Raw genomic sequence first — 13,437 nt, 5'->3', positions numbered from 1 at the left:
GACCACGGATAGGGTTTATAGTCCCTTTCCTTCCATATTCTATTTGGCCTGAAGAAAATAAGAATGTAATGATCTTATTTACCCTTGAACTATCTCTTTATGTGTTGACAAATAACATGTCTCTATTCTATTGTACTTTTCTTGAAGTATTTTGAACCAATTGTTCTTTCAAATAAATAGAGCGTTTGACAGCGGCATGTTTTTGAGTCCAGGATTGATTTACATTCTTGACAGTCTCACAAATTTAGTTTTGTTTTTATTGAACTTAAGACTGTTGAATGGACATCAAAGATAATTTACGAGGTTCCAGTCAGGCCGTGGGTGTTAAAATCCAATCATATGTTGTCAAAACTCATCAAGCCCTTTCACCTTCACCTCTCTAATGTATGGATCTTTCTTGAAGCCTCTCAGTTGTTTGTGGTTAAATTGCAGTCGAAGGGGAGTGACGGATCAAAGACCCACCCGGAGCAATAAAAGCTTACCCTGTGGAGTGCAGGAGTGACCCCCAGACCTTAAGCTCTTCATTACGGCAGCTCACTGCTAATTATTGTGGACAGGAGAGTACAGAAGCCAGAAAACTGCCCAACCCTCCTCACTGCAGGGTGGTCAGCTATTACTCCCACTCTTAGCTCCCCACCTTTGTACGTCTAAGGTAAAGAGAAAAGGAACCTCCTGGTGCCCTTCACCCACCCCATAAGCCACCACAAGCCAACATCTCCTTTTGGAAAACACAGATAAATCCTCAACCTAAATGAAGAGCATACAATGTTTCCGTCCTCTGTTGAAACAAAAAAAAAAATTCTCCCACATGCTCCATGTCCTCGACAGCACTGTGATTTTATGTGTACTTAATCTGGACTGTGGTGACCACAGACCACATCCTCCAGAGCATGTGTGACTATTTTAAATGGTGTTGTAAACTAAGATTAGTTGGAAAACATATTCACTCAAGAGGAAGATTGAATTTTGAGCTGGTCGCAATGTAATTTGATATTCTTGTAACAATGCCTGTTGCTAATTTATATTACGTTGTTATCTAGTAATATTTTTGGAGAGTTCCTTATTACAAAGACAACAGAATCAACACATTCTGTTAGTTGTTGTTTCCCAGTGTGATCCTGTCATCTTTGAGATCAGCTCATGATGCCATATGGGGCCAGTAAAATAGATTTTAAACTGAATTATTTTGAAGGCTGTCGCTGTCAATATGGGGAATGTCGCTCCTGCATAGTTCGAGTAGAATAACAAAAAGCTCATATGGAGACAACCCCTGTGTCTTACTCTTGTAGGTTGTCCAAAAAAAACGGGAAGGATTAGGAAAAGATCAGGAAAGATAAGATAAGGGAAATGTGTATTGTATCATCCTGCCTATTTTGGCCCACATACAACCACTGCCACCATGTTACCTCAAGGCCACCATGTTTCCCACTGAGGTTCAGGAACTCACTGTCCTTCTACATCACATAAATTCTGTTGGGAATGTTTAGGACCTTCTCAAATGGCTTCTGTCTATAAAGGTAAACTATAGGGGACACTGACCTTGCACGCCTGGCAGTCAGCACTTCTGCATCAACTTTTGTAAGGATGGCCTTTTTGTTTCAGAGAGGTGAGAAACTGTCTCGGTATCTTTTGGCTTGCAGTGCATCTTTGATTTGTTTTCTTTGGCTGTTTTTACTTTGCCAGTTTCAGAGGGTGACTACTGTACGACTGGCTTCTTCAAGCATGTTTGTTGAGAGACTGTACCATCATCATTCCGAGTCACTGGGACTTCACCACATAGACGGCCAAACCAAAACAATGAGCTGAAAGAAGCTCAAAACTGCACAGACTTGTTGACAGGGTGTTGATTCTCAGTGGGATCTGTAATATTGGCAATCCTTTCATGAAGTTATTCAGACTTGTCATTCAGTGCGATTCAGTTTTAATACAAACGTAATGCCTTATTAAGAATTTAACAATATTTTTTAGCAAAATATAAAGTAAGCAACTCAGTACGTGTAGTTACTTTGTTGCATGCTGTTTCACAACTTAAAAACATGCTAATATCACCAATAATTTTCCAGTATATTGTAGTGTGTAGGCACTGGGCCGTGTAATTATATGGGAGTATTGTGGTCACTGCTTTTTGGATGTATTTGAAGTCATTTAATTATAAATAATGTACCTCCCGATCCAGAATAGATTTCTCTTTTAAATATCCTAGAAGGCAACACTTTCTCCCCTGTAATTTTAAATGGCATACATTGCCAATTAATTAAAGGCAATGATATATTTGAACCACTTTTCCTTATGTCCATGGATAAAGTACCACATGAAAGCAAACTTGATGTGCATGTATTAAGTGATTATAAGCAAGCAAGAGTATCAAAGCTAACAGATTTTTTTTGGGACTGTGTTTTTAAAAAAAATTTAAAACGATTATTGGCACCCATCTTCAATCCTACATAGTATCATTCTTTTATCCCACTATTGTGTACTTGGATCTACTGTATTTCCAGACTTCCTCTCGTCTCTTAAATGTGTAGCCAGCCTATGTGCAGAGCAGTATAGGCATGTGTGAGGGGTACCAAAGAAATATGGTGCCGCTGTCCTGCCCAAGACCGCACAGAGTGCTCTGCTGCCAGCAGTGCCTCCAGTAATTATAGACCAGAGCTGTGGCGACTGCTGCTCTCCAGGCTAAACTGAAACTAAACCCTCTATTTCATACTTGGTATTTGCTCTTTTCAGTACACGACTACCCCGTGTTTAAAAACTGTGTTATTTTTGGGCTGTAGCTTGACTCTCTTCTGTTTATAGTACAGCCTGACTGAGTTAAAAGATAGAATAACTTTCCAACATGTAAAGGCAGTAGTGGCTTTGAAGACGTTACAGCCCTTCCCTTTACCCATGTCGTCTGATGTCTTATTTAATCTCTGCTGTTGTCAATATATTATATTCATGTTTTTGAAGCATATTTGTTACTGCTTCTGAACCTCCATGGCTGTATCTGACTGATGGTATACTCAAATAACTCGATTTTCCATCTCTAAAGTGTAGGTTATGGAATAAGAAGCTGATTCATTGTATGTTGATATTGATTTAATTGTGCACTCTAGTCCTTATTCCAAGAACTGTTTGAGCAAAAAGTAGATGTAGTATTTCCGAGTAACAGTGAAGAACATTAAAGCCAGCGAGGCCATCCACATGCACACAACACTGACCAGGCTGCACTTTACTGGAAAGCTGCTGTTGTAGATTCCTCTTCTCCAAAGACTGTGAGGTCTGTGTCCTGGTGTTCTAATTATGTCCGGGTGGAAGTGACTGTGGGCTGCCGTAATTGGCCTACAGGATCAGTGGGTGGCATCTTCTGTGCCTCTGTCATTAGATGTTTGAGAGTAGGATGGCACAACAGCCTGCTGGAGCCCAAAGAGTCTGGTCATTTTGAACTATTTTGAAGTTCTGCATCTGTGCTGTTCTTCTCTTTTTATGCTGGTCTGAGTAATTGTAAAACCCAAAACTGAGGCATCCTTATTTGAAAAGGAAAGAGTTTTGTTTTTGTTTTTGCTGTGGACCTTTTGTTATATCGTATGTAAAACTTTTCTGTATTGTCTGGGGTCACTAATGCCATACTTTGTCTTGTCTTAAGTTGTCTGTTATTTTTCTCATAAGCTCCATCTGCGTATGACGTTTAGTGTCCAAGAGTGCTTGTTCTGGTGTCACTTGTACCCAGTGTATGTCGGGTTCGACCAGATCCCACTGTTTTGAAAGTTGGTCCAGTTTGATTGGCACAGGATGCTAATATTTCCATATTGTGTGTCCGTCCTCAATCCACTTCTCATCTTTACCCAGCCAATAACAGCTCTACCTCAGCTGCTCTCATGATTTGCAAGTAAAAATGTCTCTCAACCCAATAGCAAACATTATTCTCTGATCATTTGTTTTTTTGTTTTTTACAGCATTAAGCAGCAGATCCACGTGCTACTTTTAAAGATTGATCGACTCTTTATCAATAGGCTTATTTTTACTGATGTGCATGCAGTGCATTCAAACACTGACCACCCTTTTCTCTCCTCTCCTTCTTCTCTATAGTCACAATGAGCGGAAGGTGACCTGCAAGCATCCTGTCTCAGGCGTACCCTCACAAGACAACTGCATCTTTGTGGTCAATGAACAGTAAGTCTCTTGTTTTGGCTTTCAGAATGCCACCGGGTTGCATTTTTGAGCACTACAGTATGTCGTAGTGATGTGTAAGCAACATTGCATAAATTGTTGCCTCACCATCTCGCTGCAGCTCTGCCCTTTCCGTTCAAAGCTTCCTCTATTCAATGCCTCCTCAGTTATCTATTTCAATAATGTAATTTCTTGGGAATAGGGACCAACCCACTGTATGGAAATATCACTTTATACATACTTCTCATGAGATTTTATTTATTCCATTATTGGGCTGCTGTTTTCTACAACTGCGAAGGTAGGACAAATAATCTCAATGCTCGTGGCTGAGATTAAAAAAATCAGTTTTGTCATGAATACATCAGTTGGTGGGAATGCAGCGATTCACATTCCGTCCTTGTTTTGGCCTGAACAACAGATCCTGGCCTTTTCATTTGTCATAAGCAGAAAGATATATCCTTCAACAGTAATACATGCGTCTGTGATCATCAACACTTCTTACAGCACGACAGTCATCACATGTTTGCACACATGACTGGATTGGAAGCCAGTCCTTGTGAGCTTTTACTTCCAGCAGGACAACGCTACAAATACTGCATGTCGGACTAAACTTAGTCAGTTTATATCCCCCTCACCAATGATCAGTATAGCTGTTTTCAGATGTACCCACCTGTAACCTTGTTCATCGACGGCTCATAGCAAGGTGTTGACAAAGTCAGGTGTTCTGTCCGGACACTTGCAGGATGTCCAACACATAAAACAAGGCAGATACTGATCTGTAACTGTGACTTTCCTCACCGGTTTCCATTCAAATTACACTTCTGTGTCCCTTCTGTGTAAGCTCACTAAATATAAACATATTAGACTGTTTGCATCACAATCCACATCATGACTTTAACATCCACTTTCATGATTCATCCAAACCATCTTCGCTTAATGTTGTGCAACAGTATCATTTCTGCTCAGTTTCTCAATTGCCACAGTAAATCCCTGTCAAAGTAGATCTGCTACAATGTTCCACTGTCGCACTAAAGTCATTCCATTACAACTGCTGTCACTTATTTTAGCACTGAATGCTAATTGAAAAATGTTCTGCTTCAAGACATAAAATATCACTCCCATGTGGGAAACTGTGGCCAACTAGTGGCGGATAATTTCCCTGATGGCCCATCATGGGTATCAGTTTCAGCCTTTTTTCAATATGTGGCTTAGAAATGAAAATCCTGGTGGCTCCAGAACATGTTATACTGGGCTTTTTCATGTCTTTAAATTCTTCTGAGCTGCATTTTGTTCAGTTGAGATTGACAAATGGGAAAATGGTTGTGAAGAAGCTTGTTGTACCAGAAGTGTCACCCTGCACTCTCCCGACAGATTCCTCTCTTCACTGTGATGCTCTCACATCTCTGCTGTCCTTCACGCTAAGAAGCACAACATGCCGCTGCAAGATGATATCTAATTTAGCAATTACTGCTTTATTGTCAAGATAAAATTAATGTGTATCAGATGTAGTAGAAATGAAACAGAAGGTAAAAGCCAAGCGGTAAACCTACTACTTGACTCATTGTTATTTTAAGTTTATTACTGTGAATTTCATCCAACATTTGGCTGTGTTTTAGCAATAATAATAAGAGGGAAATCTTCACCCTGGATGGGTAATAAAAGGCAAAGACGGATTTAAGCTGCCACAGGGATAAAGAGGCCTGGCTGAAAATCTTTGCCTAATCTGCTTTGCACTTTAAAAGCATCCAAAACACAAATCTTTGCTTCACTTTGCTTTCATAATCAGTCTAGTATAACATAAAGAACATGAACTCAGCCCACCTGAGGAAACATTAAGTAAGATAAAACACAGTGCAGCTATGAAGGCTCAAGGAGTAGTTCAGATGAACCTAGATTACTTTTGAGTTAAAGGATTTGAGAGGATTAATTGTCATTTCCTCTGCAGTTACAACTTGGTCGAGGAAAAAAGCTCAAAGGCATCCCATGATGAGTGACACTTATTTAGGTACAGTATCTAAGACGAAATGAGTAATTTTGAGATGATGGATTGCCTTCCATGAAGAGGCGACATACAGGGCTCTGTTTTAATGATCTAAGTGTTCGGTGTGAAGTCCATTTATTGTATGTCTTAATCCACTGTTGCTATTTTAATAGCAAACTAGTGCAAAGTAAGATGCACAGTTCAAAGGGGTGTTTCCTTGATGCCCTGATTAATCATAGGTAATTTTTAGGCGTAACATGAAATAAACTAATCACAGTGTCTTCCAGCCTCCCCTTTAAAGACAGGTGCTCTTTCACCCTGGCAGATTGCCATTATAACGTGGGAAAGGCAGCTTCTCTGCGGAGGAGTACAGATCTGCTCACGCTCAGGTTGAGCAGATTGATGTACACAACAGCAACATTTCACAGTGTAATCTTTTTATTTTCAATCTTTCGCATGTTTTGCGCTGCTGCACGTCCCTGTGTGTGGAACAACAACAGTTTAAATGCATTATGTACCGACCTATGTAAGCGCGTATGATTATCTTCATAATGCGCACTGAAAACAACATTAAGATACTGCACCATTGTCTTAAGATCAGGTCTTTGTTGGTCAATCATGTCATCGCTGCCTCAAAATAATGCACCAACAAAGTGCCTGACTAAACCTCATCTTAAGACCAACATGCCAATGGGTTCATGTACATGTGCTACTGAAACAGCGTGCTCGAAAATAACAACCGTGTCAGTCGGAAACTATAAGACACTTGTCTTTTGTGTCTTGCGCTGCTTGTAAGATCAATCCCGCAAAACCTGAAAGAAAGGCAAAGCTACTGTACTGTAGTTGTACCGCAGAATTAAGTGTATTTGCCACTGATTAGGACAGACACTTAATGGTCTCTATCACGTTCTTAAAAAGTTCTGATAAAAGGAAAACTCTGCCTAACGTCAACGCAGCCAGAACTATAACCAAAATGTGATTTCCTCCTCTCACAGTCACTCCAGGATTCACTTCAAGGTTCAGTCTTTCAATTTCATTTCGTAGACTCGCACTTAAAAGCGTGTCAGGAACATACAGAGTGTCGTCACTGTGTTAGTGAGGGACCAATTTAAGATATTATTTGTACATTAGAGTGTCCTAATCTGCTTTAGTTTTCCTCATGGGGTATAAAAAGGTTATATTATGTCCGTCACTCATACTTAGACTTTAAGCTTTGCTGTGATGTGTGAGTTACTGCTCCAGCCATGGCTCCGGTCTGTATGTGACACGTGGCTTCACCCACCTCTGTGAATGCCAACCTCAGCATTCTACTGTTATTACGCTACATGTCTAGGCCTATTTTTAGTGGTTCACATTATCATGTGCAAGCTAACAGTGAATAATTGTGTACAGAAACGCATGCGTAAAACATGTTTACCAAAACACGATCTCATCACATGTTCAGTGTGGCTCGGGTTGGAAATATGACAATATACAGTCATGATGTGTCAGCTTTTTTCACCGTGCTATTTATACTATTCATTCAATAGCTGCTTTACTGCAACATTGGACTGATGTTTGTGCATCAACGTAACATTGGTTAAATGAACTAAAACAGATATATTCTGTGTGTATTCATAAACACTTTTTCAACGACTATTCCTGCAAAGTTACCATTACCCAGATACATAATGATGCAAATGCAATATATACTGACATACCTATACTATGAGAAAGGATTCACTCTCATCACCCACTCCTAACTGCAATCAGTCCTGTGTGGCAGTAGGTGAGAAGACAGCTGAGCAGGATGATACGTAAGCCAATCAGAACATAGTTCACATTACAAACACCGGTGTATTAAATATGTGCAGTCTCACAAAAAAAGATGGATGAACTCCTCAGGAGAAAGAGACAGATGGTGGATGGGAGAGTTAAAGTACACGTCTCACTGTATATATCAACAGATTTCTGTGTTATATTGTAACTCTTGCTTGAAAAGGCCAGTTAGGCTGTTTCGCTGAAATTCTCGGTGGTGTCTCATTGAAATTTAAAAAATGTGTCATGTTTGGTGTGCTTTGAGTGAAACAGTGTCACCAGCAAGACGTATTCAGTTAAATGTTTCATGTCAAAACAATCCGAATACACCATCGTACTAAATAAGGGAGAGCACAGTTGTTGTTGTTTTTTTCAGGTTTCTGCAACGTGAACCCTTGAAAGTGAAACACTAAAAAACACACACAAATTTTCTAATAATTTGTTTTTTCATGTAACTAATGTAAGATCTTCCACACCATGTAGGTTATGGTCAAATGTCTAGATAAAGCAAATCACAACACAACACTGCCCGTACTTGCAGCTGGTCTTCAAAACCCTTCACGTGTCAAAATGTTTGAACTTTTATTCTCAACAAATTTGTCTTTCCTCTATTTTGTAGTGTGAATTGTGGGAAATTGTGTCACCCAGCGTTTAACAGGTAATTCACTATTGGATGCAAATGGACAACTGTGTGCTCTCCACATTTGTTTTTATGTAAAACACTTGAACCGGTTTGTCTCTCTATAGTCATTGTTGTCTTGCACTAACTGTGGGTGTTTTGAATGGTGTTTTGCCTGATGACCCGTTACTGTATGTATTTGCACTCCAAAGTCCGGCACACTTTACTGTTTGAACCATTTGTTGTGTTCATCTAAACCTCGATGAACAACTAGCCACAGGGAGATCATCACTCGTCACTTTTGCTGGCAGGTTACTGATTTCCCAGGAATCAAACAGACAAATCTGCTCTGCTGTTTGGTGGAAGAGTTCGAAGCCCGAAGGCGACAAATATATTATTGCGTTACATAGCTCAGTGAAGTGTTCATTTTGTTTTGAAAAACTTTGACTTTGTGAACACCCTTTCATCCTTGGTCCATTATGAACGTACAGCCTAAACAGTTAAGCATCCTGACTCTGGTCCTTCGCTGGGCTTGACCTGGGTGAGACGACCGAAACAATCAACATCATTTTGCATATTTTGCATATTGGCAGAAATATCAATAAACACTCACTTCTCAATGCAGCATTAACTCATATTGCATGCTGCCTGATTTTGAATGAGGATTTAGAACAACAGGAGAATGAGTGATGACTCACTGTTGTAGCTTTTTTGAGTGGACTGCATCATATCTTTTTGAATAAAAGATTGTTTCATGAGTCAAATTAGGTTGGTTTATGTTGTCTGTAAATCTTAGGTTTGTTATCTAGCATCAGACAGTGGACCTGTGACACTGTCAAGTGCGTGTACTGATATATGATCTGAATGTGCTGGCCTCCCCTTCTCGTCTTTTGTTCATTGAAACGATAGAGGTCCAGTTCAGCAGCACACAAAGTTGTTTTAAAGCAGCCATTTCTCTTTAGAAATGCTGTGTGGTCATTTTAAAATGCACCCTCAGCCACTCAGTTCAGCGTTTCCCCCCCAGTGTGCTTAGAGCGCCAAGCTTCAGTGGCAGTATAATCCCTCCTCACTCTTTTTGCACACACAGACTCACACAGGCACACAAAATCCGTGCAGGACCCGGCAGTGATCCGACACTGGAATACATGCGGGTTAGTTGCAGCATGTGGAACCGATACAAGGACTTTAGTATTGCTCATCTCAGTCTTCAAACAATGTGCTGTTTTTGTTTACCGCAGACAAATGAAATGACCTTGTTTTACCACAATAGCACCATTAAGGTAGAAAATATGCAATTTTCCTACAAGTTGAACCACTTCAGAGTGGTAATATTTCTGATAGTTCACACCGAACCTCTGGTCAAGATTTTGTGTATTCAGGTCCATACTGAGAGCTCTGTTCAATGTTGAAAAATACTTGCATGACATTGATGAAAGATAAAATGGAAAGGAGTAAAAAAGCAAAAAAGATCATGACATTGATTGATGAAGACAGACTGTCAACCCGTCTAGACGGCTTTCTCGCAGGTAACGCAGCAACTGTGTGTGTTCATTTGTGAAACGGCATTGCAGAAGACAGAACATCACACGGCCTTTTCAGCATCACTTTGAGGTTCATTGACTCTGCTGCTGTTGACACTGAGCTGTGGTAAACACAAAGATGAGCCTTGCTCATGGTATTCTGCTCCAACTATTACTGTGCTCTCACATTGCAATCGTTTCCACTGTGGGTTGGTGCCGTCAGGAGACGAGCACCAACTTAAAACCAGAAAACGGTAATTCAAAGCAGACAGACATTCAAAACGGTACGAGGAGGATATGTATAGAAACATGATCCGTGCGGAGGTTCGTGCTATCATTTCAGAGGAAGCCAGTTAAAGAGGAGTTTCATGTGGAAATGTAATAATCTGGTGGTCTATGTTGTGTGTGTGTGTGTGTGTGAATTGGATTTACTGTAAGTAGCTGAAAAATAAATAGTGGAGAGGCCTGAATGGGGGAAACTTAGAATGATAGAGTGAATAAACTAGTGCTGAAACAATTAGTCTTTTAATCATTAAATCTGCAATTATTTTGATTACTGATTAATTGCTAAGTTCCTTCTTGAGTATAATGCCAAACCTTGCATACATGTAGTTTGTATAAACTGTATTTAATTCTGAATATCTGTGGGTTTGGGGCTTTTGGTCAGATATTTGGTTACATTTCATCGACCAAATGTGTAAATGATTAACTAGGTACAGAATGGGCAGCTTAAATGACAATAATGATGAGTTACAGTTCTTCTTGAATGCATGTTAGCAGCACAGTTGATCATGTTTTAGGCATCAATACTTTTAATATTGAAATGTTGGTAAACCACTGTACAAATAACTAAATACTGGTATTCCACTGTGCTTTTATTATCTTTTGCCTTGCTAACATTTGTGTGTGTGTGTGTGTGTGTGCGTGCGTGCGTGCGTGCGTGTGTGGTGAGGCATATCAATTTTCAGGTTTGGATTTAACTAATATTGTAGACTTTTTATTTCATCATAGACACAAATACCATCATATGATTGTTATATGTTCTTTATGTGAAGTGACTACATACTCTATTTACTTGTTTAAAAAAAAAAAATCCATATACCCATTGGATTTGTGTATGAGGGCTGCAATGCAGATTCATTTCTTCCCACTATTCTGCAGTTGCCGGCCAGCTCTTTCCCTGAAGCCTCCACTTCGACACTCACTACTTTTCAATTTCGCAGCATGCAGATTGGTTATCAGGTCCAAACTAATTATCTGCAAATCAGAGCCTCGACATGGTCTGCTGCCAAATAGAGCATCAAGTAGAGCAACAGCTCTCTTCGGTCCACCCCTTCCGCCCTTCCCTTCCCTTTCTGTTTTCGAAGGCTCGTCGACACGCCATCGATTACGGTTCAGTGAGGATTTCACCCGTCACTGGAGTCGCTGAACATCTTCAGAGCTCATTTTCTGGAACAAGCTCATTAGTTGGAGAAGGCAAAATCTTAGTGACAACTCACCACTCCACACAAGCACCTATTTTAGAGCAGTGAGTTTAAAGCTGTGCGCACTTGAACTAGAGAGAGCATTAGTCACCCTGTGACTTCTCTGACGGTGTCCCCCATGTGTCACCACCACACAGAACCCCATTGTATATTAAGTCACTTGCACTTAAGACAGACAATAAACCGTAGGAAGAAGAAGTTTCTCTTTCATGTATGAAATTCTCTTATTGACCAGGCAATCATAAGATCTTACAGCTGCTGCTTCATTTACATAAACCTTAAAATGTGTACCCTTCCTAAATACAGGTAAGACAGAGTCCGTCTGTGATTGTCACTGTTTTGTCTCATCTTTGGTTTGAGTGGTATGCAGGTGGTCTCAAACCCGTCACTGTGCTGCACGGGAATGAACATCCTGTGTGTTACCTGCTCTTTTGAACCCACCGGACGTTGTGCATTGTGATCCCTTTTGTGTTTGTGCACCTTTTGAGTATGACAGCATAGAGTCTTGGATTAAAAAGTTTTTACAGAGTTCCCTTATTTTAAATGTTTAATAGTTTTGTCTCCGTAACTAATAGATGGGTAGACTGAAATATGGAACTGTGTGGTATGGATGTCTAGTGAGTATTAACTCATTGATCATATGGACAGGTTAGATGGGCCAGTTTTCAATGCAGGGTTAGCAGTTTCTCTCCTTATTCAGTGCACTTTTTTTTTTTAACTGCTGCAGTATTTCTGCTACACTCTGGTTTTCCTGTCCCTCCAGACCACAGCGTTGTTCCCTTCCTTAAGAATGTAGGGCATCTTCATGGGCCAGAGACAACTAATTTCACAAGGTGTTCTATCCTATGGCAGCCACATTGAACTTACAATGCTTTCAACCTTTGCTTTTAAAAATAAAACTTTTGTCTTTTTGGAGACATTCTGACCTGATTCCCTGCTGCAGCTGCTGCCTTTCAATGTCAGGCAGACTTTCCAGACCATTTACTGAAAAGCTGTTAGAGAACTGGGAATGTATCTGCAGTGACATGGTGGGAGTAATTGGCTTGATTCATAAGCCCATGTTGAGATCTCATTAAAACAGGGAGTTCGAACTCCAGAGGAGGCATGGGAGAACAGATGATAAAGTCTGCTTCCTCCTATTTTCCTTCTTTTATGGAGGTCATTGGACATAAATATGTCGAACATAACGTAGTCTGTTTTTCTGACTGATGACTTGCCTCTGTGGTCTTGGCTTGCTCTGTGTCTTTTGTTTAGATCTGCCTCCAAAGTGCCAGCGAATGAGAAGAAGGAACGGCCACTAAGCACCATGAGTGAGGCCTCCAACTACACAGGCGGCTCGGATTATGCTGCAAACCCCAGTAGCCCAGCAGGAAGAGTGAGTGACACACATGAACACAGGGTTAACGCGCATGTCTGTAAAGTTAAGTTCTCTTTTACACTGTATTTCCAGCCCTCGAGACCTTCTAAAAAAATTCACAACTTTGGGAAGCGATCCAACTCCATCAGGAGGAATCCCAGCGCCCCGGTGATCAAGAGAAACTGGCTTTATAAACAGGTGAGCAGGAGAAAATGACTTCATGTACAATACATCGAAGGTGAGAAGATCGAAGGTGAGAAGCAGAGTAGGTAATCATGGTTTCATTGTTAGCCGTGCCAGCAGTGTGGATGGTGCTGTCTGCTTGTTTGTTGCTTCCACCGATTTGGTTCACACTGAAATATCTCAGCAACTATTTGATGGATGCCCATGATGATCACGACCACCTAAGGATGAATTATTTTAGTGATCACCTGATGTTTTATCTAGCGCTAACCATTAGGTCAAATGTTTTAATTTGTTATTGACCTAAAGTTTTATTTTGTGTCAAGTGCTAATTAGCAAATTAGAGC

General features: G+C 40.4%; 1 protein-coding gene across 14 annotated transcripts in view; it reads left to right on the top strand.

Annotated features, from left to right (window-relative positions):
* Positions 1 to 13,437, top strand: part of LOC138206529 (pleckstrin homology domain-containing family A member 5-like) — a 74,567-nt gene that overhangs the window by 35,272 nt on the left and 25,858 nt on the right. For all 14 annotated transcript variants that reach the window (XM_069163309.1, XM_069163307.1, XM_069163308.1 and 11 more), the window contains exons 4-6: positions 4,069 to 4,152; positions 12,805 to 12,925; positions 13,001 to 13,105. In XM_069163309.1, coding sequence (XP_069019410.1) covers positions 4,069 to 4,152; positions 12,805 to 12,925; positions 13,001 to 13,105 — 310 coding nt within the window. The remainder of the gene's footprint in view (positions 1 to 4,068; positions 4,153 to 12,804; positions 12,926 to 13,000; positions 13,106 to 13,437) is intronic.

The sequence above is a fragment of the Embiotoca jacksoni genome, unplaced genomic scaffold (assembly GCF_022577435.1).
Source record: "Embiotoca jacksoni isolate LCO1_2020_lvr unplaced genomic scaffold, fEmbJac1.0.p SCAF_3, whole genome shotgun sequence".
Taxonomy (NCBI): Eukaryota; Metazoa; Chordata; class Actinopteri; family Embiotocidae; genus Embiotoca; species Embiotoca jacksoni.
Note: the sequence above shows the minus strand (reverse complement) of the source record. Positions and strands in the feature narration are given on the sequence as shown.